Genomic DNA, 25,013 nt, shown 5'->3' with positions numbered 1-25,013 from the left:
CGATCAGTTTAGATTAGTGCTTGTGGTTAGAGTAGTGTCTCAGGGCTAAGGAACATCTGCTTCAGATTTGCTCTGAAAAACGTGAAGAGAGCCTGTGCTGCCCTATTTCTCCCCACTTGCTGGCAAAGAGCCCCGCAACAGCCTACACGTACCTTATGCCTCCTACGTCACTCTTCAAGCTTAAAATCGATTGCCTTTGGTGCTCGAAAAGAAATATCTCTTTTCTTATCAGCTTTTGAACAAGTTTCAGTGCTGGAAATAGAATTTCTATCCATGTATTTCTGAATTGCCTTGCAAAATGTACTCTATAAATCTTCAGAAAATACTATGTGAAATGGAGCACTGACAGGTTTTGCATCTGGAACTGAAAGGGATTGATACTTTTTGAAGTATTTTGGTTTGCCTTTTTTCTATTAAAAGTGTATTAATTATCAGTAATAATACAAGACATAACTTACGGAAACAGACCACCACAGACTAAACTTGTTAGCCTGGTAGTGCAGAGCATGGCAGCATATAGTCCCCAATTCAGCACAGCTTTTAAGCCTAGGCTTAAGGTTATTTAAGGCAACGCTTAAGGGCCTAGCGTGGGCTGAACTCGTTTCCCAGCCACAGACCCAAATTTTTAAACCCTCATTTGCTCACATCCTCCCCAGGAGATGAAAAAAAGCCAGATCAGCACCAAAAGATGAGGCAGGATTAACACAGGGATTCAGCCTCTCTCCCAAGCAGTCTCTACCTCGCAACAGAGATCTGCCGGCTCCAGGTCCCGTTACAGAGGAGGAGAGCACATGAAACGCATTTTGCTATACACTAGAGAACAAATGAAATCATATATAAGGGATCAAATGCCGCAATAGCACAAGGCAGGCCCTGCTCTATCTCTGTGCCCATCAGCTCAGCCACAACAAGGGGTGAATCAGACTTAATCTTTCGCGCAAACTCCACCAAACACTGTTTCAATTGAAAAAGGCTTAAGGTGAGATTTACTTTTTTCCATACAAGCTCCTGCCACAACCACTGTCAAGATACTTGCATGCATTAAAACATGAGATATACTAAATCACAAAGTGTGTTAAATTTCTTTTTAAACACTACTAAGCATTTCTTTGAAAAGGACTTGTACCATCCTAAATTTTAATTCAGCTCCTGTCTGTCTAAAAGAGGCATCTTCTCCCTCTGTAGTCTCACAGCTGTTGAGGTTACCACAATACTACCCACTGATACATTGATACGAAAAAATGGATCAAGCGTTCTCGAACCTTGTTAGATACTCGTGCTTGTTCTCTCCTTGCACCAGGAGCAGATCCTGGCGACAAAAAGCTAAGCAGTGCTGCAGGTTACAATGCCACGGACAGAGAGCAATAGGAAGGAAATACACAACAGAAATAAATTAGTCTCTTACTGAACAAGGACCCTGTTTCTGAATAAATGTCCTCAAGAGGAAGGAAAATCTGCAATGAAAACCTAAGTTTTATAAAATACAGCTAATTTGCTAAATTGCCTCAGAGCAGGCTGGTTTTGTTTTTTTTTTTTCTCAAGATTTCCATGGAGATACCAATGTTCCTCACATAAAGCACTCTAAAAGCCAGTAATATAGTATCTGTTGCTTTTACACTTCATCGAGACACCTGACACACAGCACATCTTGACCCATGCTGGCCTTCCAGGTGCTGGAGGTGACAATCCGACCTTTTGGCTGTTTGATGAGAAGAGATCCGTGTCCAGTTCTTGCTATTTCCAGGTTTGTGATTTTTCTTTCAGCTGCCAACAAATTTTCAAACATACGATATGCCGCAGATCTTGTGGTTTGGATTTCCTCCAGCACTTCACTAACATCTGCCAAATTCCTGTTAAATCCAACACTGGTTGATGAGCACTTTCCGATGGTGTGAAACTTAATGCAAGTAACTAGTGGAAGCTTGGGAGCAATTAAATTTTAATCAGAGATAAGTTCAGTTTTCAGCATTGTGAGTTATCTCTAGTGTCTAAATAGCTAATATGTATAATAATCCTCTTCTCCTCATAATCAGCAGCATCGAGACGCAGAAAGGGAGAAAAGTAACAGCTTAAGAAGTCCCCTTCCCAAGAAAGCCACCCACCGTATTAATAATCTATGCAGCCTTTCTCTCTGACATGCCATCTGTATCCCAAACTACTCAGTTGTGTTTTCTGGGCGGATTCAAGCATCTGCCCCTCTTCTGGCTGCCTCTCTTCGGTCTCCTGCCCGATCTGGCCCCTCGTGCCTGGCTCTGCTGGCAGGGCCGCTCATCTTCCGAAGTCACGTACAGCTTCCTTCCACCCTCCTTTCAGCATGCTCCCAGGTACTTGAGTGCAAGCCGGCTTTTGCCTGGGTTCTTGGCTTCTTCCACCAGCTGTGCCTGGGGCAGTGGGACACCCCCAACCCTCCTCCAAATCCTTTCTGCCCACGGGCTATGAATTTACAGATCTCCTGCCAAAGGCTGTCTAATCCACAGCCTTCCCCATCCTTGTAAGCATGCAGGACGAGCACGATAGCTTCTATTAAAATAAATCAAGCCTTTCTACCTCTCAGTAAGTGACGGATGCGACTCACGGTCCTTTTACTATGCTGCCACAGTGGGCTCAAAGCTTTCCCATTGCTCTTCCAAGTTCAAAAACTCCCTGTTGTCAACCTCGAGGCTATTTTTGCATGCACTCCAGCAGGACCAACACAGCAAGTGGAGCTCCTCCCGGGCTGTTACTAATGGAAAATATGCGCCCCAACACAAGAGTTGGTGGCTGAGGTCTGGGAACCGTTCGGAGAAGTGGAAGGAACCCTGCAAAAGCCACTCTTTGATACAAAATCTTTGTTCATAGGCAGCCATGCAATCAGAGCCGGGCTTCAGGGAAGCACAAAAGCACCAGTGGGCTCCCTGGCCTCAGAAGGCTTCATAGAAAGTGGAAGAGATAACAGAAGCTGGGTTTTTTTATTATTTATTTGCAAGTGAAAATATCCTAAACACCCTCAGCATGTGCAGCTTGGGGAAGTTAGATGAACAGCTGCCTGGAACTGAGCACTAATTCATCCATTTTCCTCTCTGTTAATGAATACAGACAATGAAAAATCAGTGGATGCAGAAAACCCACGATTTTTACGGATTTACAGACTGATTTTCTGTACCTCGTCTATTCATTTTTATGCCTGTGCAAAGTGACGGCACAGTTGGTGTAAAGTACTACCAAATTATCATAGGGATATTTTTACCCTCCCATTTCCACTGGTGCGGCAAATGGCTACAGGTGTCAAAGGCAAAAGAAAATGTGTCTTTTAGCAGAGAAAAGGAATATTCAGCAAAACTAAAAATGAAATGAATTTTTTATCCCCACTGCTGTCTCCAGATAACACGCAGCGATACGTACTACCTCGTCTCCAGTAAACTGTGTTTCCCTTTCCACCCCTGCCCCCAATTTTTCCCATTTAAAGTGGTGTGTGACCACCAGGATCTCTTTAGAGAAAGGAAGGAGAAGCATCAGTATCAGTTGCAGTTCTGTGCTGGAACAGCCTTTTTCTTTCACATTTCTCACCCAGTAAGACCTGTACCCCACTATACATTTCTCTTGGTACATTACAGCCTGCAGCTCAAATCCAACTGGATTAGTGACGAACTGCACTGAGCTCAAGGGGAGATTGAACACAGAGCGAACAAAGCCATGTTCTGACTTGCACAGCCTCTCCTGGATCCTAGTTAGAATTTCCCCCCCCCAGAAAAACCCCACTGTGTAGGGTAAGAGAAACAGCTTCATAAAATGTGCATGCAGCTATGAGGCAATCTTCTTTTCATAGCTAATGGCAAATTTTAGGGCCACGATCACTATGACAAGACAGCTATTCCCATGTGCAAATGCAAAATCCCTTTGAGGCTGAATATATCCACAGTTCAAAAATGCACCAAATCCCAAGTACTGCTAAGAGGAGGAAACGGGAAATTTCATTTCCTACCAAACCAGCAAGGATAACGCAGCGCAGTGCAATGCCATTACACTGTGCACGCTTGAATAAACCACCCCTCTTCAAAAACACAAATGGAAAGTCTACTTCTTGCTCTGCTTTGCAGACTTTTAAAGCAAGAAGGCATTGTGGCATCACCTGCTCTGACCTCCCCGGGAACCAGCTGATACCATTCCAGCCCCTGTCCAAAAACTCAGGCTCTGGGGGTTTGTATCACTGTCAGATCACCCTCACTGGGTAGCTGATGAATCTGTTTGCTGAGAAAGCAGCGACTCTTAGCCAAAAATTGGCTCACCGCCTTTTATCTTTGATATGGGCACACACTGCACTGAGTTCCTACAAAGCTACACCTGCTAAAGCCCAGCATTATTAAGCGGGGCCCAACAGACTCACTCTTGATCTTATTCAGTGTCATTTTTACATGCATGCGCAGGAAACCCATAAACAAACAAGCAGTCCCCCAGAAACCGTAGGTCGAGAACAGACAAAATCTTCACTTTAAAAAGAACAGAAATCCCACCACTCTTCCAGGTGAAATTAGCTATATCTATATTTGATATCTAGAACGCAGCGAATACCACATTCTCCAAAAACCATGGCAACCAGAAAATGTGAGCAAAACCTTTTTTTTTTTTTTTACTTAAATAGTTCTTCACATGGCTGAGATTCCTGTTTTGGTTTTTAACATAAAAGTGTGGCAGCTGGGAAGCTCCAACCTGGAGTGCAGCTGCTGGATGAGCCATGCGTGATTTCAGGGCTTTGGGAGATTTTGCATCATGTTTCTTTGTTTATTTTTGTTGTTTTTTTTTTTTTTTTTTCACTCAACTGCTTTCAATCGAAGACTTCAGCTATCCCTCACTCACAGCCAGTATCTCCATCTGTGTGCATCCACCCTTAGAAGGAGTTTTTTCTATCCAAGAAGTAACTACATCCAACAATATGGGGTGTTTGGACGGACCCTTTTCTTTTTTTTCCACAATGCTGTATAACTGTCTCTTCCCTCTATTTTTTTTTTTACCTTCGTCCACTTAAAGAAAAGGTGAAATACCATCAAACAAAAGAAGAGCAACAACCTGCATTAGGGCAAGAGCCAAGAGAGAGCTGCAATTTACAGCTCTCTCCCTAAAGCAAGGGTAGAGATTACTGCCATTTAAACCCACTTCCACCGTGCAATTTCCACCGTTTCCTGCTACTTCGCAGCCCAGTGTATTAAAAACCAAGACACCAGAGCCGAGGTCTGACTTGAAGAGAAGCCCATCTCCTTCTGCTTGGGAATTATATCATATTTCAAGGCAATGTACATCTTGCTGTGGACAAAATTAAGTCCAATAAAACCAATTTCCGCTCTGACATTATTCAAACATGGCCACAATCAAATAGAGGAGAAAGCCAAATGAAAAACCCAAGCGCTAAAGTGATTTCATAGATGACGGCTGAAAAGCTCCACAGATTTGAACCCCTCCTGCTAAAGACGGATGCCCTGCAGTATATTATGGTCTGTGCACTGTAAAATTCTGCGACTGTTAGCTATACTCATCATTTTAAGTGGATCATGTACTACACTCCCTTTTGCAACACCTAAAATCCCACTACATGATTATCTTTTCCTGTAACGCCACACTTTTCAGAATAGCAGCACACCAGCGTTGAGAACAAACCTTGACAAAAGAAGTTTAAGGACAAAAGAAGCATTGAGGGATACAGCCTCAATAACTACCCTGGGGATGGCTGTGGTTCACCCTTGCTTGGGGATGTTGCTGTAACTGTGTGAAGCATCTTTGCCTTTTGAAAAGTGCTCTGCAGAGAACTCTCAGCTATCCAGTCAATAATAGCAGCTTCTTTAAATATTTCTGATAAATTGCATTGGCCTTTAAGTGAACACAGAAGAAAAAATCTTAATATCTTTGGACCTAGTAAAGGTTCCCTATATATTTTTTCTTTATTCTTTACCTGTGCAGCTTTAGGCCAGCGGCCCACAGAAGCCCTGCCCTGTCTCCTGAGGCTGCAATAGAGTGGCAGAAGAGATTTTCGATAAATCCTTACTGATCTGACAGTGATTTGCAGTCCCCAACTCCGAACCCTCTCATCTAGCACGGTATCACAAAAAAGTCACCTTCACAGCTGGCTCTGGCCGCCCTGACACAGCTTCAGGAAACAAAGTCCACGAGCAGATACATCCATATCATTTAAATACAGGGATGCAGGTTAAAACAAACCTCTAAGTAGCAAATTAAATGTACGACTTGCCTCCTCCTCCCCACCAGCCAGCAAGGCATGGGGAAGCAGTAGCTGCACTACCACCCTGAGGACACAAAGAGCAGAGCCAAGGCTGCATGTCAGTCCTGCCTGCAAATTGCAGGGAGTGCTTCCAGTCCTCTTCCTTCTTTGTTTTTCCTTCTTATAGTCCTTCCTCCCCCCTCCCTTTTTTTTTTTTGGGGGGGGGGGGGGGAGGGGGCGGGGCGTGGGGAGCGGAGGGTGTGGGTATGTGTGTGAACAAATGATAACTCTGCCAAAATCACAGAACAAGGGGAAGATCAAAGAGCACAGGTAGCTAGATCATTAGGTATCCCAGATGGGGCAAGAGTTTAAGCCTCCAGAGCTTACTTGCCAAACTATTTTAGAGTTATGCCAAGAGAGCTGTGCCCTCTGAAGCTTCCTGGCACAGGAACCATTGCAAGGCAAAGCAATGAGGTTTCCAGTGCTGCAGGAGGGATGTCAGGCTGCAGGAGCCACCAGCTACACAGGCATCTAGTTAATTCAAGTGCAGTTATGGTCAATAAAAGCTGCTCATTGCTTACATCTCTTTGGCGTTGAAGTCAAAGAGATCCTCTTTTATATGCTGGGGCCCTCCGAGGGGTGAGGGTTTGGGGGCAGAGGATGGTTTTGCTACACATCCAAATAATAACTTGAAGGCTGAGATACTCCCAGACCACTCTCTCCCCTGGGCTGCACTACTCCAGGGATGGTCAGCACCTCTGGGATGAAGCTCTACCTGAACAATACGTTGGGGATTGGGCTGGAAGTGCGGATCAAAAAAAGCAGCCTAGAAATACCACGACATCTCCGCTGGGATTTGGCTAGAGAAAAAACCCAGGACTGTAACTATAGCTCTTCACTAGGAGTCCCTTCTGCTCTATCTTTTCTAGCAAGCTGTAGATGGATGACTGGTCTTACCCCATCCTGCTGTTCTCGAAACAGGGAGGTGCCAGGTGGCGGATACACTTCAAACACCACCAGGTAGCCAGAAACTAACGCTCACGCCCTTCACAAGACACAGTAGCCAAGTGCCCAGAGCTGAAACTCATGGATGCAACCCGTCCTCACCTTGCATCAACCTCTGGGTCCCAAGGTAGTCAGAAGACAGGTATTTGACAAGTGTTTTTGACCTGAATGAGAGCCCTTTCCAGGCATGCCAGGTGCAAGTCTGTACACCTGTTCAGAGCCCACTCAGAATCACAAAGAGCAGCGCCTGCAGCAACGCAAGTGCTTTGCTATTTGGCCTGAACCTACTTGCATTTTTCGAGTGCGAGCTACCAGAGAGGGACACTACCATGCTGACCTGCCAAGGCAGGAGGACAGGCACTACTATTTCTTAAAGCAACCCAGCAATGAGAAAGCATTTTGGACAAGAAAGTCACCTTGGAAAAGCAACCTTTATGTTTGGAAATGCTCAAAGACGCAATTTCAGTGGGTGGGAGAATCTACCTCGCTCAGCATGCATCTCCGTTCCTCCATCCTCGCTACTCACGTAACATGCTCAGTATCTTCCCAGCACCTCTTGCACAGCTGAATGCAATCTGTACTAATTAGCTGTTCACAGAGCTCTTTGTTTTCCCCTATGTTGCCTTTCCTTGCACATTTTTCTTCTTTTCCACTTCTGTTGAATTTTTGCAGGACTTGTAGCTTTGAGGCAGCTACAAATAGGGGTAAAATGCTTTGCACTACCACGCTTTCCCTCCCTCCCATGGCAGTGTTCTCTTAAAACCCAAACCCACAACTCTGGGAGCACGTTTTCTGGATCCAATTTGCAATCATCTGTGCAAACAAAACAGCTTATTTCACTAGCTACTTCTTGAGCTGTTTGTGCCATTTCTTATCTTGACAATTCTTCTGGAAAAGAAAATAAAAATCAGAAAGTGCAAAATGTTTTACTCACATGTGCAGGTAACCAGCAACGGTGCCTAGAGAGCACAACAAACAAAATGTATTTTGAAGTATAATCCGATTTCTTTTCTGCGTGGAAAGGACAGGACATGCATTTCTGTCATTAGCTGCTGATTTCAGAAATATTTGCACGTTCATTATGCTGCGTGTCAGCAATAATCGACTAGCTCCACAATCGCCTTTTCTCTTTTCGTGCAAACCTGGAGCTTCTACAGAACCAAAAAGACGGTTTCTCATTTCTCAGAATAGTACATGAAATAAATAGCCACAAGGTTAGAGGGTACCACAGTTAAAAAAATCACTTTCTACAGAAACTAGATATATGTGTGAACGCATGAAATGACTAATCATACAACCAGAACAAGGAAACATAACAATAAAAGCTGGTTTCTGGATGACAAGCAATGGCTCCTAGGTCATGCCCAACTTTTCCCATTGTTTAGAGGGAGTGACCCTTTATTAATATCATGCCACGGGATAGCGAAGGACTGCGTGAGCAGAACAGTGCCTGGAGATGTGGCCCACCACATTGCTCCTAACAGGACTATACCGAGTAAGAGGGATCCTGCTTTTAACTATTAGGACATTCTGTCATTTCTTTGGGTTCTCCACAGGCTTTATCCCTCCAAAAGCTGTTTTAGCTCTTGCTCTTGTGTTCAGTTCCATTTGACAGGGTAAGCATGAGATGCAAGTGAGACAGACTGAAAATCTTGTGCCGAGCCAGCCCCTGCTCCATCAATGCTGCCCGCTCTGCCCAGCACTGCAGCTCAGCAGCAAAATTTAGCATTGCTATCCTAGTTTCTTGCAATATAGATACTTTTATACGATTAATGTGTGCTCTGCATGCTTTACAAATGCTACAGCAAAGCATCAGAGACTCCAGGTACTCTGAGCATCGCCATGCCAGCAAGCCGGAGAGCCTACCTTGAGCGATGAGCGCATACTGTGACCACGTGTGCAGGAGCTTGCTGCTCCATGGGGACTTGCAAAGATCAAGTTGGATGTCATTAAATATTTAGGACCTTAATTTCTCAGAGATTTCAATGGGCAGGTAAATATCAAAAGAGAAACCAGTGGTCCCTGTGTACAGTCAGATGGGAGTTTAAAGGTCTGCGGAGTACAAAGGGCGCTAAGTGCATTAAGCGAGCAGACAGGACAGCACAGCCCCGGTGCTACAGCAGAAACTTCAGCTTCCTCCCAGGAACCATTTCACTGAAAGCAGAGAAGAGTTGACACAGAAACCCTGCGTCTGAAAGTGGGGCCTCGAGATTTCGTTGTAAGCAAAAAATCCCTTCCCACTAAACGAGGCTCAGCACCTGCCATTCTCTAATCTCCAGCCTTTGTTCGCTCCAGTAATGAACACCTTTGTAAAAATAGCTGTAGATTAGAAAAGGAATTAACCTCCAAACAAAGGAGAAGCTTAATTAAGCATTGCACTAAAAGAAAACAGAGGGGAAGTACAGGTTAGAAAAAAAAAAGAAAAAAGACAAGACAGCTGCGCAGACTTAATTCCAATTTCCCCTCTTGTAGGTCATTTTACCCAGTGTAATTTCCTTTCTGTATTTGGGCAAGTTTGTTACTGAGGCACTGCCCATTAACAGAAGGGTATTTGTTGCTTTCCATTCACTTGTACCTTTTTTTAATGCTTTGCATTACGAGCCCTCCATCAAAAAAAAAACAAACCAAAACAAAACAGATTTAAATTAGAATTTGGGAGTATGCCATTTCATAAACTTCTCCCCAGAGAGCTTCAGCTAATTAAACAAATGATTGCAAAATACTCACAATGTCAACCCTGTCAGCTTATATGCGAAATATCTACACCAAGCTGCGGTTATTTAACCAAACACAATGTGGAGGAGCAATGTGCTTTAAAGATAAGCACAAACCTTAGGCCATAAGGGGGCACACACTTTTTAAAACCGTGGGCGGATTATGGAAAGGCCAAGGACTTGGAACATCCCTGCCCATGGCCTTGGGAGCCAGCAGCCACAGCTATGCTGATCTGAAAAGGACAGGAGATGAAGATCTGGCTGGCCCAGATGAGAAGGAGACTTCAACAGATTCAAAAAGTGTTGAATCTGCACATTGGGCTGCTCTTGACATTTGGGTCGGGTTGAGCTCTGTTACTGCCAAGAGGGCAGGTTAGGAGTGGTAAGTGATGCTCATGGAAAGCTCTGGACTTTTGCCTTTAAATTGCAGCAACTCGGTGCAAAAGCTGGGAAGAAGCAAGCAGATAGGAACGGGTGCCTGGGGTAGGAAACCAGGAATATAAATGTTACGTGATTAGTCTGTGCATAGTTGCTGGAGGCAGTGGAAGTCTTAACTGTCCAAAGCTAAAGGATTTTAAATCTCTCTATACGTTACATAAAAGTATTCTCTAAAAAAAAAAAAAAAACAACAAAAAACCCCACATTTTTTCCTTCCATCTTGGCTTGCTTTCCTCTACTCTAAGCTGTGCAGCTTGCCCAACAAGCCCTCTGTGCCCATCCTCTCTGCCCAAACCATGCAGCCTGTCTTTACTCTCTGGTACTTCTCCCCCATTGACCTCATCCCCAGTCTACATCCTGGTGGCTCATCACTCTTTATTCTTCCCATTTTCCGCTTTGCAATGAACACCTCCAGTATCAAGTACCCGCTGCCTCCCAGGACTGGCTACTCCTTTCCCTCCCACCCCTCCATTGTGCTCTCATCTCATGCCATATTTAATTTGCCCAAGCGAGTGACGCTTCCCAGGCCAGGCACCTTAGCTTCTCAATGGATTTTATGATCAGGTGCGTGCAATGAGGTATAACATGAATTATTACACCCTTGACTAGGAAAATGTAATATTAACTTTCCCAAAGCCCTGTTAAGGGTCAAAGAACCCATTGTACAAGGTTTGAGCAAAAAGGACGGTGAGGCGGAAAGGGAGAGAAGAAGGGAGAAAAAGCAGCTCTGCTCGTCATGGCAGGGTCAGAGGCTGAAACTGATGTTAAACAACCACTAACAGAATTCGGATGCTGGCAAGCCCCTGACAGGTTTCCCAGCCCTGCTCAAGGGCTGCCATTTGCCAGTGCTCTGGCCAACAGGACTGACCTCAGCTGGGTGGGCTGCTCGCTCTGCGCCCCCCTGATTGAGGAGCTGAGATTAAGAGGAGATAATCGTCACTGTACCTGATCCAGGTGCAAACCCAGCTCCGGTGCACTGAATGTCTGAAAATGGGAGAGACAGTAGTACGAGGCAAAAATTTTCTATTCTCAGGTGCCACAGCCATAACCCTGGATCCTCCTGAGGACACCGTCCTGGTCAAATCAGTTAGGTGCAATGCATGCCAGAATTGAGACGAGCTCCTACCCATCCAATCCTCCCTCTCTGTGACTGCTTCAGGCCTTGGCAGCAGTATTAATGAGAAAACAGTTTTGAAAGGGGAAACTCAGTTCAGAACATTCCTTTAGGAGGAATGCCAAGATCTTTCCTTGTTTATTTTACTTGTTGTGTAAACATTTTTATAATACTCATCAATACAGTCTGTAGAGTGTACTTTTTAAAATAACCAGCATGGACATCAGTATTTTGCTGGTGACTCTGGCTCTTTCTTTGACTTCATACACTGAAGCTAATGCATCACTTTGCCATTTTACTTTATGTACTGTGCTGGCTACTACTTGATTGTAAGCTCTTAGTGAATCGACTAAATGAATCAGAAGGAACCAAAACCACATAATAGATACCAGCACTGGAAATGGTCAGGAAATAGTAATTAAGGATGAATGCTCTGTTTACATGATCAAAACACATTAAGGCACGAGCAGGCTGAGAAATTCTTCACTGAATGTGTATGGTGAAAGCATTCATTTGCTTCTGCCCGATTCTCTCTTAGCAGCAGTTCCAGATCCCTACTGCTGAGCAATTTTAAAGTTCAGTGAACAAATTCTTTCAATTGCTTGGTTTTCTCCCATTTTCTGTGTGAATTCTTCTCAAATTCGAGCTTACTTCTTGCCTCTAAATGTGAGTGACAATCTGCGGAGGCTCTAATCAAAATGGTGCATTAACCTCATTTCCCCCCGCCCTTAACTTCTTCGATGTACAGAACCCAGCTTGCATAGTTATGATCACAAAATATTAACATAATGTACATCTTCCTTAGCAACAGCTATCATGGCAGGGGAATGCAGCCCATAATAATGCAGCTTGATCTAGAAGCACAATAAAATATAGATAAGCTTGTTACACTTCAGTGGCACACAGGATTCCACTGTGAAGGGCCTTCATGAATTTAGAAACCTCATCTTCTTTTTAATCTCCAACACAGATTATTTAGAAGAAGATTTATGGGCACATATTCCCTTTTATTCCAGAAAATGAAACGTAATTGTTTGCTCAGTAACAGTATTATTTTGCTGCATGTCTACTACTAAATTTGTGGGCATAATACAGACACGTACACACACACACACACAAAGCAGTGCTCATAATGAAATAAAGATGAAACCAGGACTTCAAGAAAATCTAAAGGGGAGACTGCCATGAGAACATCCATAATTACGGTCATTTTTTAATGAAGAAAGCACAAGCAATTTTCTCCAAAAACCAGCTGCAATGAAACAAGGGATATACTTGCTACAAATTAACGTGCTTAATCTAGAGCCCTCTGTAAGACTCCCCGTGTACCATATCTGCAAAAAGAACAGCACCCTCAGCTGGGTAAGGGCAAAGTCTTCTCCTTGTCCCAAGTCCAGCCAGTTCTCTCCATCTCTTAAAGCTCCTTGGCCAACAGCCCCATGGCTATTACACCCTGGCCCTCTAACCCTTATAATTGCATTTAACCAACCTTAATCTCTTCTCAAAGGCAATCAAGATCTTTTAAATACTGCATCTTGCGAGTTTTCAAGGAGAATGAACTACATCAAGCCAATCTGAAGGCAATAACAAACCATTTAGAGCTAGAGGATAGCAATCCTTGACTTCTGAGCAAATATTGCAGTTATCAAGCCAAATTTACTTGGCTGAAAGACTTAAATCATAAGGGCTCTTATGAGGGAGCCAAGTTACAATCTTAGCAACAGGGCTCCATAATGTTTATCTGTAAATCAGTATTTAGTATGCATTTATTAAGGCTAGGATATCCAAAAGCGCATTTCAAGGGTCACGTACCCCATTCACAAGCATAAATTTCCCTCTGAATGCACTGCATCACATCACTAGGATTCCTCTGTAATAAACAACACACAAAGGGAAGAATCAAAATTCAACAACCCACTTTAAGGAAATTCAAGGGCCAAAGCAGGCTCTAAACCCAAACATTTGAGAAAGTATCAGACCACTGACTCTGGTGGAAATCTCTTGTTTCCAACAGTTTTTGATTCAACCCAAGATGATTCCAAGAGCCAAGTGCTGTAAAAACCTGCTTACCTACAGAACATCCCACTGCACAGCCGAAGAGCCATCAAATGAACACAAAGCTCTTCAACTCAGTGCTGTCAACAGCAGTACATTGAGCCTAACATGATTTGCTTGTATGAGAAAATCGGCTGCCTGCCTTTCTAGAGACGCACAGCTTGTGTCTGAAGAACTCCAATAAGAGCGCACTAAACTTGCTCATTGGCTAGTAAGATACTTCTACATTTTATCAGAAGGCAGCCAGACTACACCACTGAATAGCCCAGGTCTTTATCAGTTGCTTTTCCTAATTCGTCTTAAATCAGAATTTACATTTTTTTACATTTCTGTTATAAGGGTGATCTGCTTTCTTTAAGTAACACCATAAACACAGCGAAAAATAACAACCACAAAATATGAAAAGAATGAGAAGAATAAAGAAAATACTTGCCAGGAGAAGATGCTATAGAAGTAACATGTTATTCCACCACTGCAAATACTTTAACATACATGCCACTCGGAAACCCAAGTCACAAGTCTAGGAACCTTCAGTATTTTGTTAGGCAAACTTACTATTCGTTATCTAGTCTTAAACACAGTTTGTACTGGCAATAGGAAACTCTATCAGACGCTAAGAAGTCATCTACTATTATAAATGGTGTTAGCTGGATAATTTTTCATCCAGATTTATACCTGAGGAAGAATAAAACAAATATTACCCCCGTAGCTGCAACAGAATAAAGCACGTTTTCTCATTAAGTAACAATATACCAATAATAGACCAATAGCACTATATCAGAGGCAGCTTCCTAACTGTATTACTAGCAAACCGTATTTCCAGATTTAGAGTACTGAGTTGCTCTCCACCAGGGTTTTAACCCCAAAACAAAGCCATATATTAAAAAAAAATTAAATCATGAAAAATGTATGAAAGGCATTTCATAATTTGTACCCATTTCATTTGTGAATATCCATACTGATATCTTATGTCTTGCTCTAATACACACGTTATGTTTCCAAAAGACTCCTCTAAAAGACATCATTGTTTTATCCTCCATCCTTTCAGGTGATGATGATGACTCACGTCACCACATATGTCATGGAGCACTTCTATAAATAGGCACCATATAACGTAATGTGAGAGAAGATGCAACATACAGCAAAGGATGCAAGCAGCACCGCTGCAGTGGGAGATGAAGACTTTCCAGTGGCTAAGCTCTTTGACTGTGGCAAAGGGCTCCTGCAGGAAGTGTTGCCTCACATTATACGCCATTTTTAAGTCCCCAGATGGGTAAAACAAAGGCCAGTTATGCCTATCATTCAAAGCGCTGGAGACCGATCCTATTTTCTTTTAAACAGGCGCACGGCTTAGGAAATCAGTGGACCTGAAATATGATCTCACATATGATTTATTTGCCATCCTCTCCCATTACACAAATATAAACATAACAGGCATTCTTCTGCAGCCCTGAAATGATTCAGAATTAATACCAGATGACAAAACGGACCACGTACCAGGAGGGGAAAAGTTACAGTAAAAGCTCCTTCCCATTAATGGGGCCATTCATTCATATGGCCACTATTCCACAGGGGAGCTGGACATAAATTATGTATTTGACATCTAGTTATAGACGATTATATCTGACATAATGAAGTTATAATGGAAGGAGTTTGCACATTGTTTGGTTATTAAGTGCCCATTTCTTGTCCCTGCACCAGGTGCAATGGTGATAGGCCATACAAATCATCCAGAAGAAATGCCAAAATGGGCTCCCTTACTGATAAAGCACCACACATGTTTATTAATTTAACAGCTTGTCTTATGTCTCCCCCATCTGCTCATTTAAAACAGTTATTTGCCTTATAAATATTTCAGAAAGAGAAGTGTAGCCAAAAATTAGTCTGGCAGAGAAGGGATAAAAAAATAAAGTTTGAGAAGGGTCTCATGCTGTATGCAGCACTGCGCTCTTTTTTCCACATTGAATTGGTTCAACAGCCTTTTTTTCAAGCTGGTAATAGGACATTCACTTTAGATTAGTGATGCTTGAGGGTGCACCGCCACAGCTGACTCTGCTTTCCAGCTGTTGCCACTGTCAGGTGGGTGAAAACTTCCCCTGCTGATGGCGAGTGGTACGACTCAGTACAGCGGAAAATGAAACCCACTGTCAAAAGAATCTCCTGGGTAGATGTCTATGTCCATTTTGAGCTTATCAGGTCATATGGTAGCTTCAAACAGCCTACAAAGAATAACATTTCAAGGCATCTTTAAATCACAGTTCATGCTGATCTCCATAGCAGAACTCCTTTACAAGGCAGCGGCTAGCTGTTAAAAAAAACTAGTTAAAAAGTACTTTTGCTTTTTTTTTTTTTTTTTGAAGATGATGAGAAATAATGGAAAAGGTGTTAAGGTGTTAAACATCACTCAGACTGTTCCCCCCCCCACTCCAAAAAAAAAAAAAAAAGAAAAAATCCTTCAATATTTTAAAGCGTAAATACTTTGAACAGTTCCCACCAGCAGCGTACAGGATTTAGCGCTCCTCCTTGAGAGACTTTGTTAGCTCCAGCTTTCTGCTAGAGCAAATGCTGTTATCTTATAAATAAACAGCAATGCCCCGAGGTGCCCCTCTGCAAAGAAAACACACATTCCAAGGAAATAAGAGCAACAATTCAACACCACAGTAAAAAAGAAAACGGTGAATAGCATGCAATTAACTCTTTCTGACTATGGATAGCTACAGGATGCAAAGCGGGACCTCACTGATGATAACAAGCAAACAGGAGGACTGCAGGCTGTCTGCAAGACTTCCAGGAGCTCTGGCTACTCTGGTTATGATACTAGTTATCACCACCCATGGTACCTAATGAGGAATTAATAAATACGGAGCATGGCGCACGTTTAAAGCAGCTGCCTGCTTCAGAGAAATCAGTGTAGTCCAGGAAGGTGGACATTTTGGCACGGTTCTGAGACACGATGACAGATTTTCAGAGAGCTCTGGATAACACTGGAAAAAGCATCGCATCTTTATATCAGAGCTCACCTCTCCATTGTCTTCACAACCCAAATGAGCCCCATACCTGGCAATGCATCCCTGCCTCTGCATCTACCGCGCTGCCCAAAACCCACCCCGTCGCCATGCTGAGCTGTTTGAAGACTCATCTCCAGGCTGGAGGCTGAGGGCTTTAAATGAGCCTGCCCATCACGACAGAAAACATGACAAATCTGTACAGACCTCTTCAAAAGAAGGCAGATGAAAATTCCCAGTACATGTGAAGCTCCTAGTCATTGCAAAACCTTTCCATTGACTGTGCAGGTACGGTAAACAGTCATCTCCCATCCAACCAGTGCAACACCAGTTACCTGCATGACTCGTATAACCCTAATTGCCTGAAAAGCCACAAGGGACGAGAAAATGTTGCATGTGTGTTGCTGGCTTGCTGCAATAAGCACTCACACCCCATCCTGGAGGGAGTGAGATCCTCTGGTGGGCTTAGGGCAGAAGGGGAAGCCCTGAAAGCAGTCATGCTTGGAGAAAAGGCTGAGCAGAAGCAAAGACGACGACCCTGTATACGACCCAGGAAGAGCAGGACACTGTGCAGCACCCCAGCATCGCATAAGGAAAAGGAGAATAATGGGTCCTGAGCATGGGGAACCCCAACCAGCGTCCAGTGCATGGTCCTCTCTTGGCTCAAAGGCATCGAATTAGCACCTCCCCTGGACTCTCCCACCTGAAGGAGGGTAGGAAAACAGTATCACCTTAAGAAGCTGGAAGCATATAGCTGTAACTAATTCTAAAGGCAAGGAGTAGGATGAGTAAAAATGAGACCTTGGAGAGAAGCAGAGGGACACTGTAAAGGACTCTCAAGCTGAGGGAACGGCTTTCCCAGGGGGACTCAAGGAGAAAATGAAAAAGCCTGGAAACAGGAGGTGTCTGGACACCATGGGGTCAGAGCAGGGACTCCTGAACAGCACCTCTCTCGTAGCGCTGCACCCGGGGAGGGAGAGGCAGGAGAGCTGGTGTCTCAGGGCCTGGCAAGCACAAGATGCGTGACCCCATGTGTCGGCTTGAATTAAGGCAAGGAGCGCCACTGGGCCTCGCTGCCCGGCGCTCCCCTTTCTCTGGACCCGGGAAGGAGGACCGGGGCTGCGCAATGAGCCCGGCTGTCACATCCTCCCACATCATCGGCAAAGCCATCGACCCTCTCTGGGACCTTTGGGAGAAAAAAAAAAATGAAGACCCAAAAACCTGCTCTATTTTTGGTAATAAGATTTCACAGTGCTTCTGACGTTCAGGAACAGTTCTCCCTCAGACACTGCAAATGCAAAGGAGGAGAAAAATGGCAGAATGGATCCAGCTTTTGAAGGAAGAAAGCACAAAGGGACACACCACCGAGCTGGAGAAGAAAAGAGGAAAACTCAGCAAAACCTCTGTCTGTCTTCCTAACACGCTGCCCAAGGGGTAGGGAGAGATTCTGTGTCTACAGAGGCTGAACCTCACAACTGAGGTTTACAGGAAAAAAACACCCACAGTGCCTTAACTGGGGCCAAAACCAACCTTGCTGGCTAGAGAAATCTGCACAGAAGGGTGAGAACCTCCCATCCCTCCCTTATTTGCTATTTATTTCTAGAACTGAGGACCAATACACAGTTTTGCTTATCAATTCATGTTTTGGAAATGGACTGACTTCAAGCTTATCAGTCTCCAAGACAACTGCTCCCCGAGCTTCAACTCTGAAGGAAACCTTTGCAAAATGCTAGCTCAACAGGGGAGGAGAGCTCTTCAGACTGCCTAGCTTTAAACGCAAGGCATACATTTCATGTTTAATATGATTCCACATAGACACTAAAATCTGCTTCTATAAAGCTTTATAAATAGTTTTAGTGTGTGGACTCGGTGAGTTTAATTCACTTATTTGCTGTGTTTTAGCACCTGGCAGAATTTAAGTCCAGACGCTAAATTTCATTTATTGCTATATATGATAATTCCATAAAATCCCTTTCTGAGCCAGAATATCAGCATCACCCTCATCTGCTGTTGTCAGTAACCAGCGATCCATTTTTAAACACAGGTTTAATCTCCAGTCTATTAGATCACAGCCTGAGGTCTCAGCTACCCCTGGAATTATTCTGCATAAAGATGGTGTAAACAGTTGCGTAAAAATAATGTAATCACATCCAGATCGTCAGACTGAGAGAAGGTGCAAAAATAATGGTTAACAGTGCTTCGTATAGGGAACTAATTTTAAAACATCATCGAATTAAAAAAGCGGTGGAGAATAAGAAGCGTCTTGATAAAAACGCTGATTCAGGGCCTCATTTCTATTAAGTGATTTACAGTGTCATTATTACGTTACTGTACAGAGCAGTGGCGCAGAGTAATTACACTGTAATGCACGATGACACTAATGTACTAGTAAACTACTGGAGTTTATTCACTACCAGCACCAGGACTCTGAAAGGCAGGTAAAAATGCCCTGCATGCATAAACAATGTGTGTAAATGTCACCAGTGATAAAATTTTTAAAAAGGCAGAGGCAGTTACAAATAAATCTGCCAGTTGAGAATTGCAACGGCATAAGCCCACAGGAGCACTAAAGCTGTATCATTTTTTAATAATAGGGGAAGGAAAGATGCTTTTCTATCCCTACTCTGGCTTTAGTTCCATTTATTACAATCAAAATTGTACAGTGGCTTCTTCGTTTTGCCACTCTAAGTGCAACATTGACCTGCACCTGGCGTTCAGCTCAGTGCGAGGGGGAATGCGGAAGGGAAATGAAGAGCATCAAAGCAACAGCATTAGTGGATTATGACAACCGTCATAACGCTGCTCTTCTTTTAGAGTTCCAGCTACTGGAAATGTGGAGAACAAATGAGAGCTTCAGGACAGGAGATGGTTTTGCCTCCTTTGTTTAAAACAGCTCTTGTAGTTACAGGATGAAGCTTGGAATGTGACCTGAGCGTGTCCTAAGGTGTCAGAAAATGCAGCCAAACAAAAAAACTTAATAACCCTCATTTAGAAAAAAAAAAAAAATCATGATTATTACAACACTCTAATGGATTTTGGGCACTGAGGCTGGAAATGAGGCAGCAGATGTGCAAGTAGAACTACACGTCCCAGATCCCAGGGCCAGAGGAAAGCCTTGCTCTTCCCACAGGAGACAATTACTATGTTTTTAACACCCAGTAGTCACCAGCTAATAGACTGATGCCTTCAGAGGTGGCTGCCTCCCCGACCCTTTACTATTAAGTTACACAAGGTGATACAAGTCCTTTTACCAGCACATAGCAGCAGTAATATCAGTCCTTCCACCCTGAGCAGCTCTTTCTTTAGGATCTCTCAAATGGGGGGTGGAAGCCCTTCCACCTGGAGGCTTCCTGGTGGAAGCAGTTAGTGTAGCAGTTTATGTTGGATAAACTCCATTTTACCTTCTCTGCAAGCGCTACAACTGTTCTGCCTGACCCACTTTGCCCTGCTCCTGGCAGCAGTGCCATTCATCTTGCAGAGGTAGCTATGCCCTCACGAACGACAGATCACTGAAGATTTTTCTTAGTCTTTAGTTCTTTTATCTTGGAGAAAGCAAGGCACAGCTTCTTTGGCTGCCGCTGTTCCGGCATCCTTGAGTCTTCCACAGGCTGCTCCAGACCCCACAGCAAGGATTTACATTGACCTACTCTAAGCAAGCTCTGAATCATCACATCCAACATCAAAAACAGACTTGAGCAAGAAGGTCCTGGAAATCCTAACTGTGTCTGCCTTATTGGAGTGCTCTGCTAAAAAAGCAAGGTAGTAAATTTTACCACAGAACTGGAGGTTTTCAAGTGACTTAGAAGCAGCTGACAATCACAAATGCATGTGTCAAATCTCAGGGTAGTTCACTTAAAGGTGAATGGAGGTTGTGGACTGCCAGGAGATTGTACGTGACCAGCCCAACTCATGACAAGACCAGATTTGGAGAGAGGAACTATGAATCCAGCATCCTCACACCCAAGCTCCACCACCCAGCATACGGTTCCACCTTGCAGAGATACTGGAGGAACCACCAAGGAATAATAGTGCTGAGGCTGCTTCTGTGCAACAGGAATCAACTCCTTAGCAATTGTTACTGCATCAGCTAAGAAAACACACGCTCCCACTTACAAAAGGAAAAATACCAGCAGATGTTTACTCAATCACGTTACAGATCTACCCCCATGGATGCTGGTAGAAAAGCTCACTCAAAACTAAGGGAGCCTTTCACGCCAAGAGCGTTAACAGTATACTTCCATTTAGTCCACAAAGTCCTTGGGCCATTTGGAGGAGCAGGGTTTGCCGTTGCAGCTGCGATTTGCCAACACAAAGGCGTTTTTTTTTTTCTCCCAGAATATTAGAGATGGGTAACGAAGTGAGATATAGAAGACAGCTTTCTTCGTACTACTTAATGACAGTGTTCCTATCCAGATTAATCTTGCACTAACACATTGCATTTTTCAATTGTGAGCGCTTAGAGAAAAAAGTGCACACGCTAACACATACTCACAGCCCGACGGTGTTGGGGCAGAATAGCGTCAGTCACTGCAAAGATCAATCCCATACCCTTTCAGCCCCTGTAGCACCCTTTGGAGAGCAGGAGGAAGGAAAAACCGCAAACCTCAGCTATAGCGCATCTCCCTGCTAACACGCTTTGGCACTCCTCTTCCTCCCCTTCTCTTCTTCTACTATGTTCCCTTTGTTTGATGTTCATACATATTTCTGGAGCTGACCAAGAAATTCCTCCATATACCCATTTGATTTTCGCTTTGCTATTATCCATTCCAAGAAGGGCAAGCTGGTCATTTTGATATCCTACCTGAATATTGACAACCTAATTAGAAGGAGCAAAGGGAGATGTAAGAAGCCTGCACCAGCACGGATGCTTCCTCTGGGGCCAAGCTCATTTCCCCACGCCACAGGAGCAAACACTAGGGGTTCATCACAACACAGCCAGGGATGATCCTCCAAATGGGGCAGAGAAATCAAGGGCTCACATTCATATAACTTTATTCGCACCATTCAAGAGAGGCACCTTTCTTAGCAGGGCTGTTGTGGGCTCCTCCATACGTATCGGCTACCAGCATTGCTCCCAAGGGCAATCAGCTCACCTAAAATTCGAGTCATCCTCTAGAGTGAACATGTTTCCTCACCAACTTTAGAACAAACCTCAAGCAACGGCAACATGGATTGAATCCAGGCCTGAACCACTGCACGACCACTTCTGTACCTTAATTCACCTGAGGGGCAGTTGAGGGGCATCCTGCCACAAGCCCCCCATGCCTGTGCGCCACCATTAGGAAGGAAAGGAGGAAGGCAGAGGGCAGGACCTAAGGTATACCCATCGCTGCAGAAGTAAACTAGTGGGAAGAGCAAAATAGCTTGTGAACAAGATGGTATTTTCAAAGCTATGTAATGGGGCACATGGGACACGGTCATCTCTCATACAGCTCTCTCGCAGGAATGAATTTGCTCCCAGGAGTGTCCTTGGATGGAGGGTGGTAACTTTACCGTGGAGGTCCTATGAGCAACTGGATGATATGCACTCACACCTATGGCCGGTTCACAATGCACGTGCATGGAGACTGCGTCAATGACTCACCCTTGGATGACGGTCTCTCCAGATCCGAATCGAGGTGGATCGGTGGGGCAATGTAAGAAACCTGCCCATGGTGAGCTTGCCCTGTGGACAAATAAGTGTTTTAGTTCCGCTGTTTCCTACAGAGATCTATCAGGGCCATAAATAAACACGGAGTGCTTTTACGGCACTGGATTCAAAACAGGTTTGCAAGTATTCTGCTCTATTGTGTATTTTTCACAGTGAGCTTCCATTTTGTGGAGACACCTTACGAAAAGTACGTAACACTCCCATTTCTTTTGCTTTTTCCATGCAGACATGGGCACCGTGCTGAACTTCAGTTATACCTGTTTTACCACTACGACATACATTTTGCACGATGTTCTCTTAAAAGGCCATATGCCACAGAAGACAAGTGATTTCACAGAAGCCCATTAAATCCGTTAATCTCACTCTAAGATGGAAGCAAGCATTTCTGTGTCACAGCAATTTTTGAAGGAAGAATGGTATGAAGTACAACTGCATCTGTTTTCCCCACCTGCAGAAGATGCAGCTATCAGTTTGCAGAGCTTGGCATTGCTTTCAACTGGGTGGAAGCTTTTTGGTTCCCAGCACCACCATGCAGTTTCCCAGTTGCTAAAGTCCCAATTCTTCTCCAGTAATTTGGAGGTAACTATATCAAGAAACTTCTATTTATAATAAAAACATGTTGTTATAATTCACCTATTTACTGTAACAATTTACAGGGTTGTTAATCTCTTTTTCTAAACATGGAAAGTTAATGATACATAGATTACGATAACAGTTGGAGTAACCTTCCCGTTTCAAGTAATATTCGTGCTGCAATAAAAACAGTTGATTCCTCTTATGAGACACATTCCAAATAATTAATACGGCTCCCTGTTGACACTTGCTGTTGTTGCTCCAAGCAATTTCCAAGCTAGCGTCACAGGCAGCAGAGCAGCGGTACAGTCTTCGGGCTTCTTTGTAATGACATCCAGGAATACCACAAGCGCAGTATGCTGGTGCGCATAATATGTTGAAAACATCTCTTCAGGGGGATAAAATATTAATGGAAAAGGGGGGGTGGGGGGTGGGGAAGAAGTCTGTCTGAATGGGCAGGATATATTTACCGCTTTACGCCGAGGCTGACTCAGATAATTTGCGTTATTAGCCATTACAACAACTGGACGTTATTCAGGTTTAAAATCTACCGACACATCATAAATTCTATATTTGCTTTAAGTGCTTTAACATGGGAAATCTGCTTCAGGCAAACCCATAGCTAATAACAAGTTACCCCACTTTCCCCTTCTCGTTTACATGTTAAAAATCCATTTGATGTCATTAGTGAGCATAAGCCATCATTTAATAGCTGCTTCGTTCTGCAGCAGGAACAGGCGGACAGTCTGCTCTCACTCTAAGCTGCTCAACGTGCAGGATCGGTGCCCTTATAGCCATACAACAGGCTCCCCGTTGGCTCCATCAAAGATACCACTGAAATGCAAAATAGCTGAGGTTGGCACTGAGCTCTGGAAATCACCTAGTCCAGCCCAAGAGCAACAAGAGCCCATGGCAAGTGTCCCCTGTACCAGCGCTTGGACACCCTCACAGCATAAAAAAAAAAAAGCTTTTTCTTACGTTTAAGTGTAATTTCCTGTATTTCAATTTGTGCCTCTTGTCCTGTCACTTTATGCCTCTCAGAAGAGCCTGGCTCCATCTTCTTTATTTCCCCCCATCAAGTATTTATACGCATCAGTAAGATCCCCTGGTCCACATTGGACAGTCCCAGCTCTCTCAGCCTCTCCCCACATAGAGATGCTTCAATCTCTTAATCATCATTGTGGCCCTTTGCTGGACTGGCTCCAGTAAGTCCCAGTCTCTGGACCCAATACTGAGGAACACGTCACCGCCCCCAGCAGAGGGGCAGGATCACCTCCCCTGACCTACAGCCTATGCTCTGCTTAATGCAGCCCAGGAGGCTGGTGGCCTTTTTTGCCCTATGGGCACGTTGCTAGCACATGGTTTTGGCTTTTTTTTTTTTAAAGTTTTTTTATCACCTGGTCTTCTTGGGATCAAGCAATCCCAAATACAAAAAAAGAATGATTCTGCAGGCTTAAAGGTCTAGGCTGGAGTGAAGAAGATGCACGCACTGTACATAAAAGACTACAAAACATCTGTGAGTTTGTTTAGACATTCATTACAATTCAGTAATGTCTATGGAAGTTTATGAATGTTTTATAAATGCTTTTACCTAATATGGAGGAAGCAGCAGCATCAAATGCTCTCTTGTGATAAATGAAACAAGTTGCAGAGAGCTTTTATCTGCTTGCTGCTGATGCAAAACACGGTATTTCCAAAAAAAATATCAAACTTGACTTCTGTTAGACTGTACACGTCTCACAATGCTAAGGAATCAAATTCTGGGTTTTAATATTCTCCCTGTGAAAAAGCAAAGCAAACAACTGCTGTGCTCGATTTTATGGGCATTTTCATGGGCATCTTAGTCGCTCTTCAGACTCATCACGGTCTTCCCATACAAGGAACAAAGTCTCTCCACTGCTATCTGTGGCCCCAATTATACATTTGGGATCAAGGTACCTTGTAAACCTTCTTGTTAATCAACAGAATCATGTTTTTTCTCTGATTTTACTATTATGGGCAATGGTGACATCTGAGAGGGTTGAGGGAAGGGAGGCAAGGGGGGGTGCCTGAAGCAAACCCCAACAATGGGACTGGTGCACAAGCACGCGGATAAAACTCTGAGTCAGGAGTCCAGTTTAGAGAATCACAGCAATGGTCTTTCTGGCTTTAACGGTATTACAAGTTTTGCCACTGACTCCATTTAGAACCACAATTTAATCCAATGGACCTATACAAGATTTTGAGGCTGATATCTCTGCTGCAGCTCAAGTCAGTCTCAAGGACTGACAGG

The 25,013-nt window shown here is 43.8% G+C and overlaps 1 protein-coding gene across 23 annotated transcripts in view; it reads right to left on the bottom strand.

The window, feature by feature from the left end:
• ADGRL3 (adhesion G protein-coupled receptor L3) overlaps positions 1–25,013 on the bottom strand; it is a 524,984-nt gene that overhangs the window by 127,061 nt on the left and 372,910 nt on the right. For 22 of the 23 annotated variants that reach the window (XM_063335276.1, XM_063335273.1, XM_063335277.1 and 19 more), the window contains one exon: positions 22,103–22,183. The exons of the other annotated variant lie outside the window; for it this stretch is intronic. In XM_063335276.1, the coding sequence (XP_063191346.1) occupies positions 22,103–22,183 (81 nt within the window). The remainder of the gene's footprint in view (positions 1–22,102; positions 22,184–25,013) is intronic. 23 annotated transcript variants of the gene reach the window in all.

This window comes from Chroicocephalus ridibundus, chromosome 5, assembly GCF_963924245.1.
Source record: "Chroicocephalus ridibundus chromosome 5, bChrRid1.1, whole genome shotgun sequence".
NCBI classification, from domain to species: Eukaryota; Metazoa; Chordata; class Aves; order Charadriiformes; family Laridae; genus Chroicocephalus; species Chroicocephalus ridibundus.
This window is presented reverse-complemented; position numbering and strand designations above follow the sequence as displayed.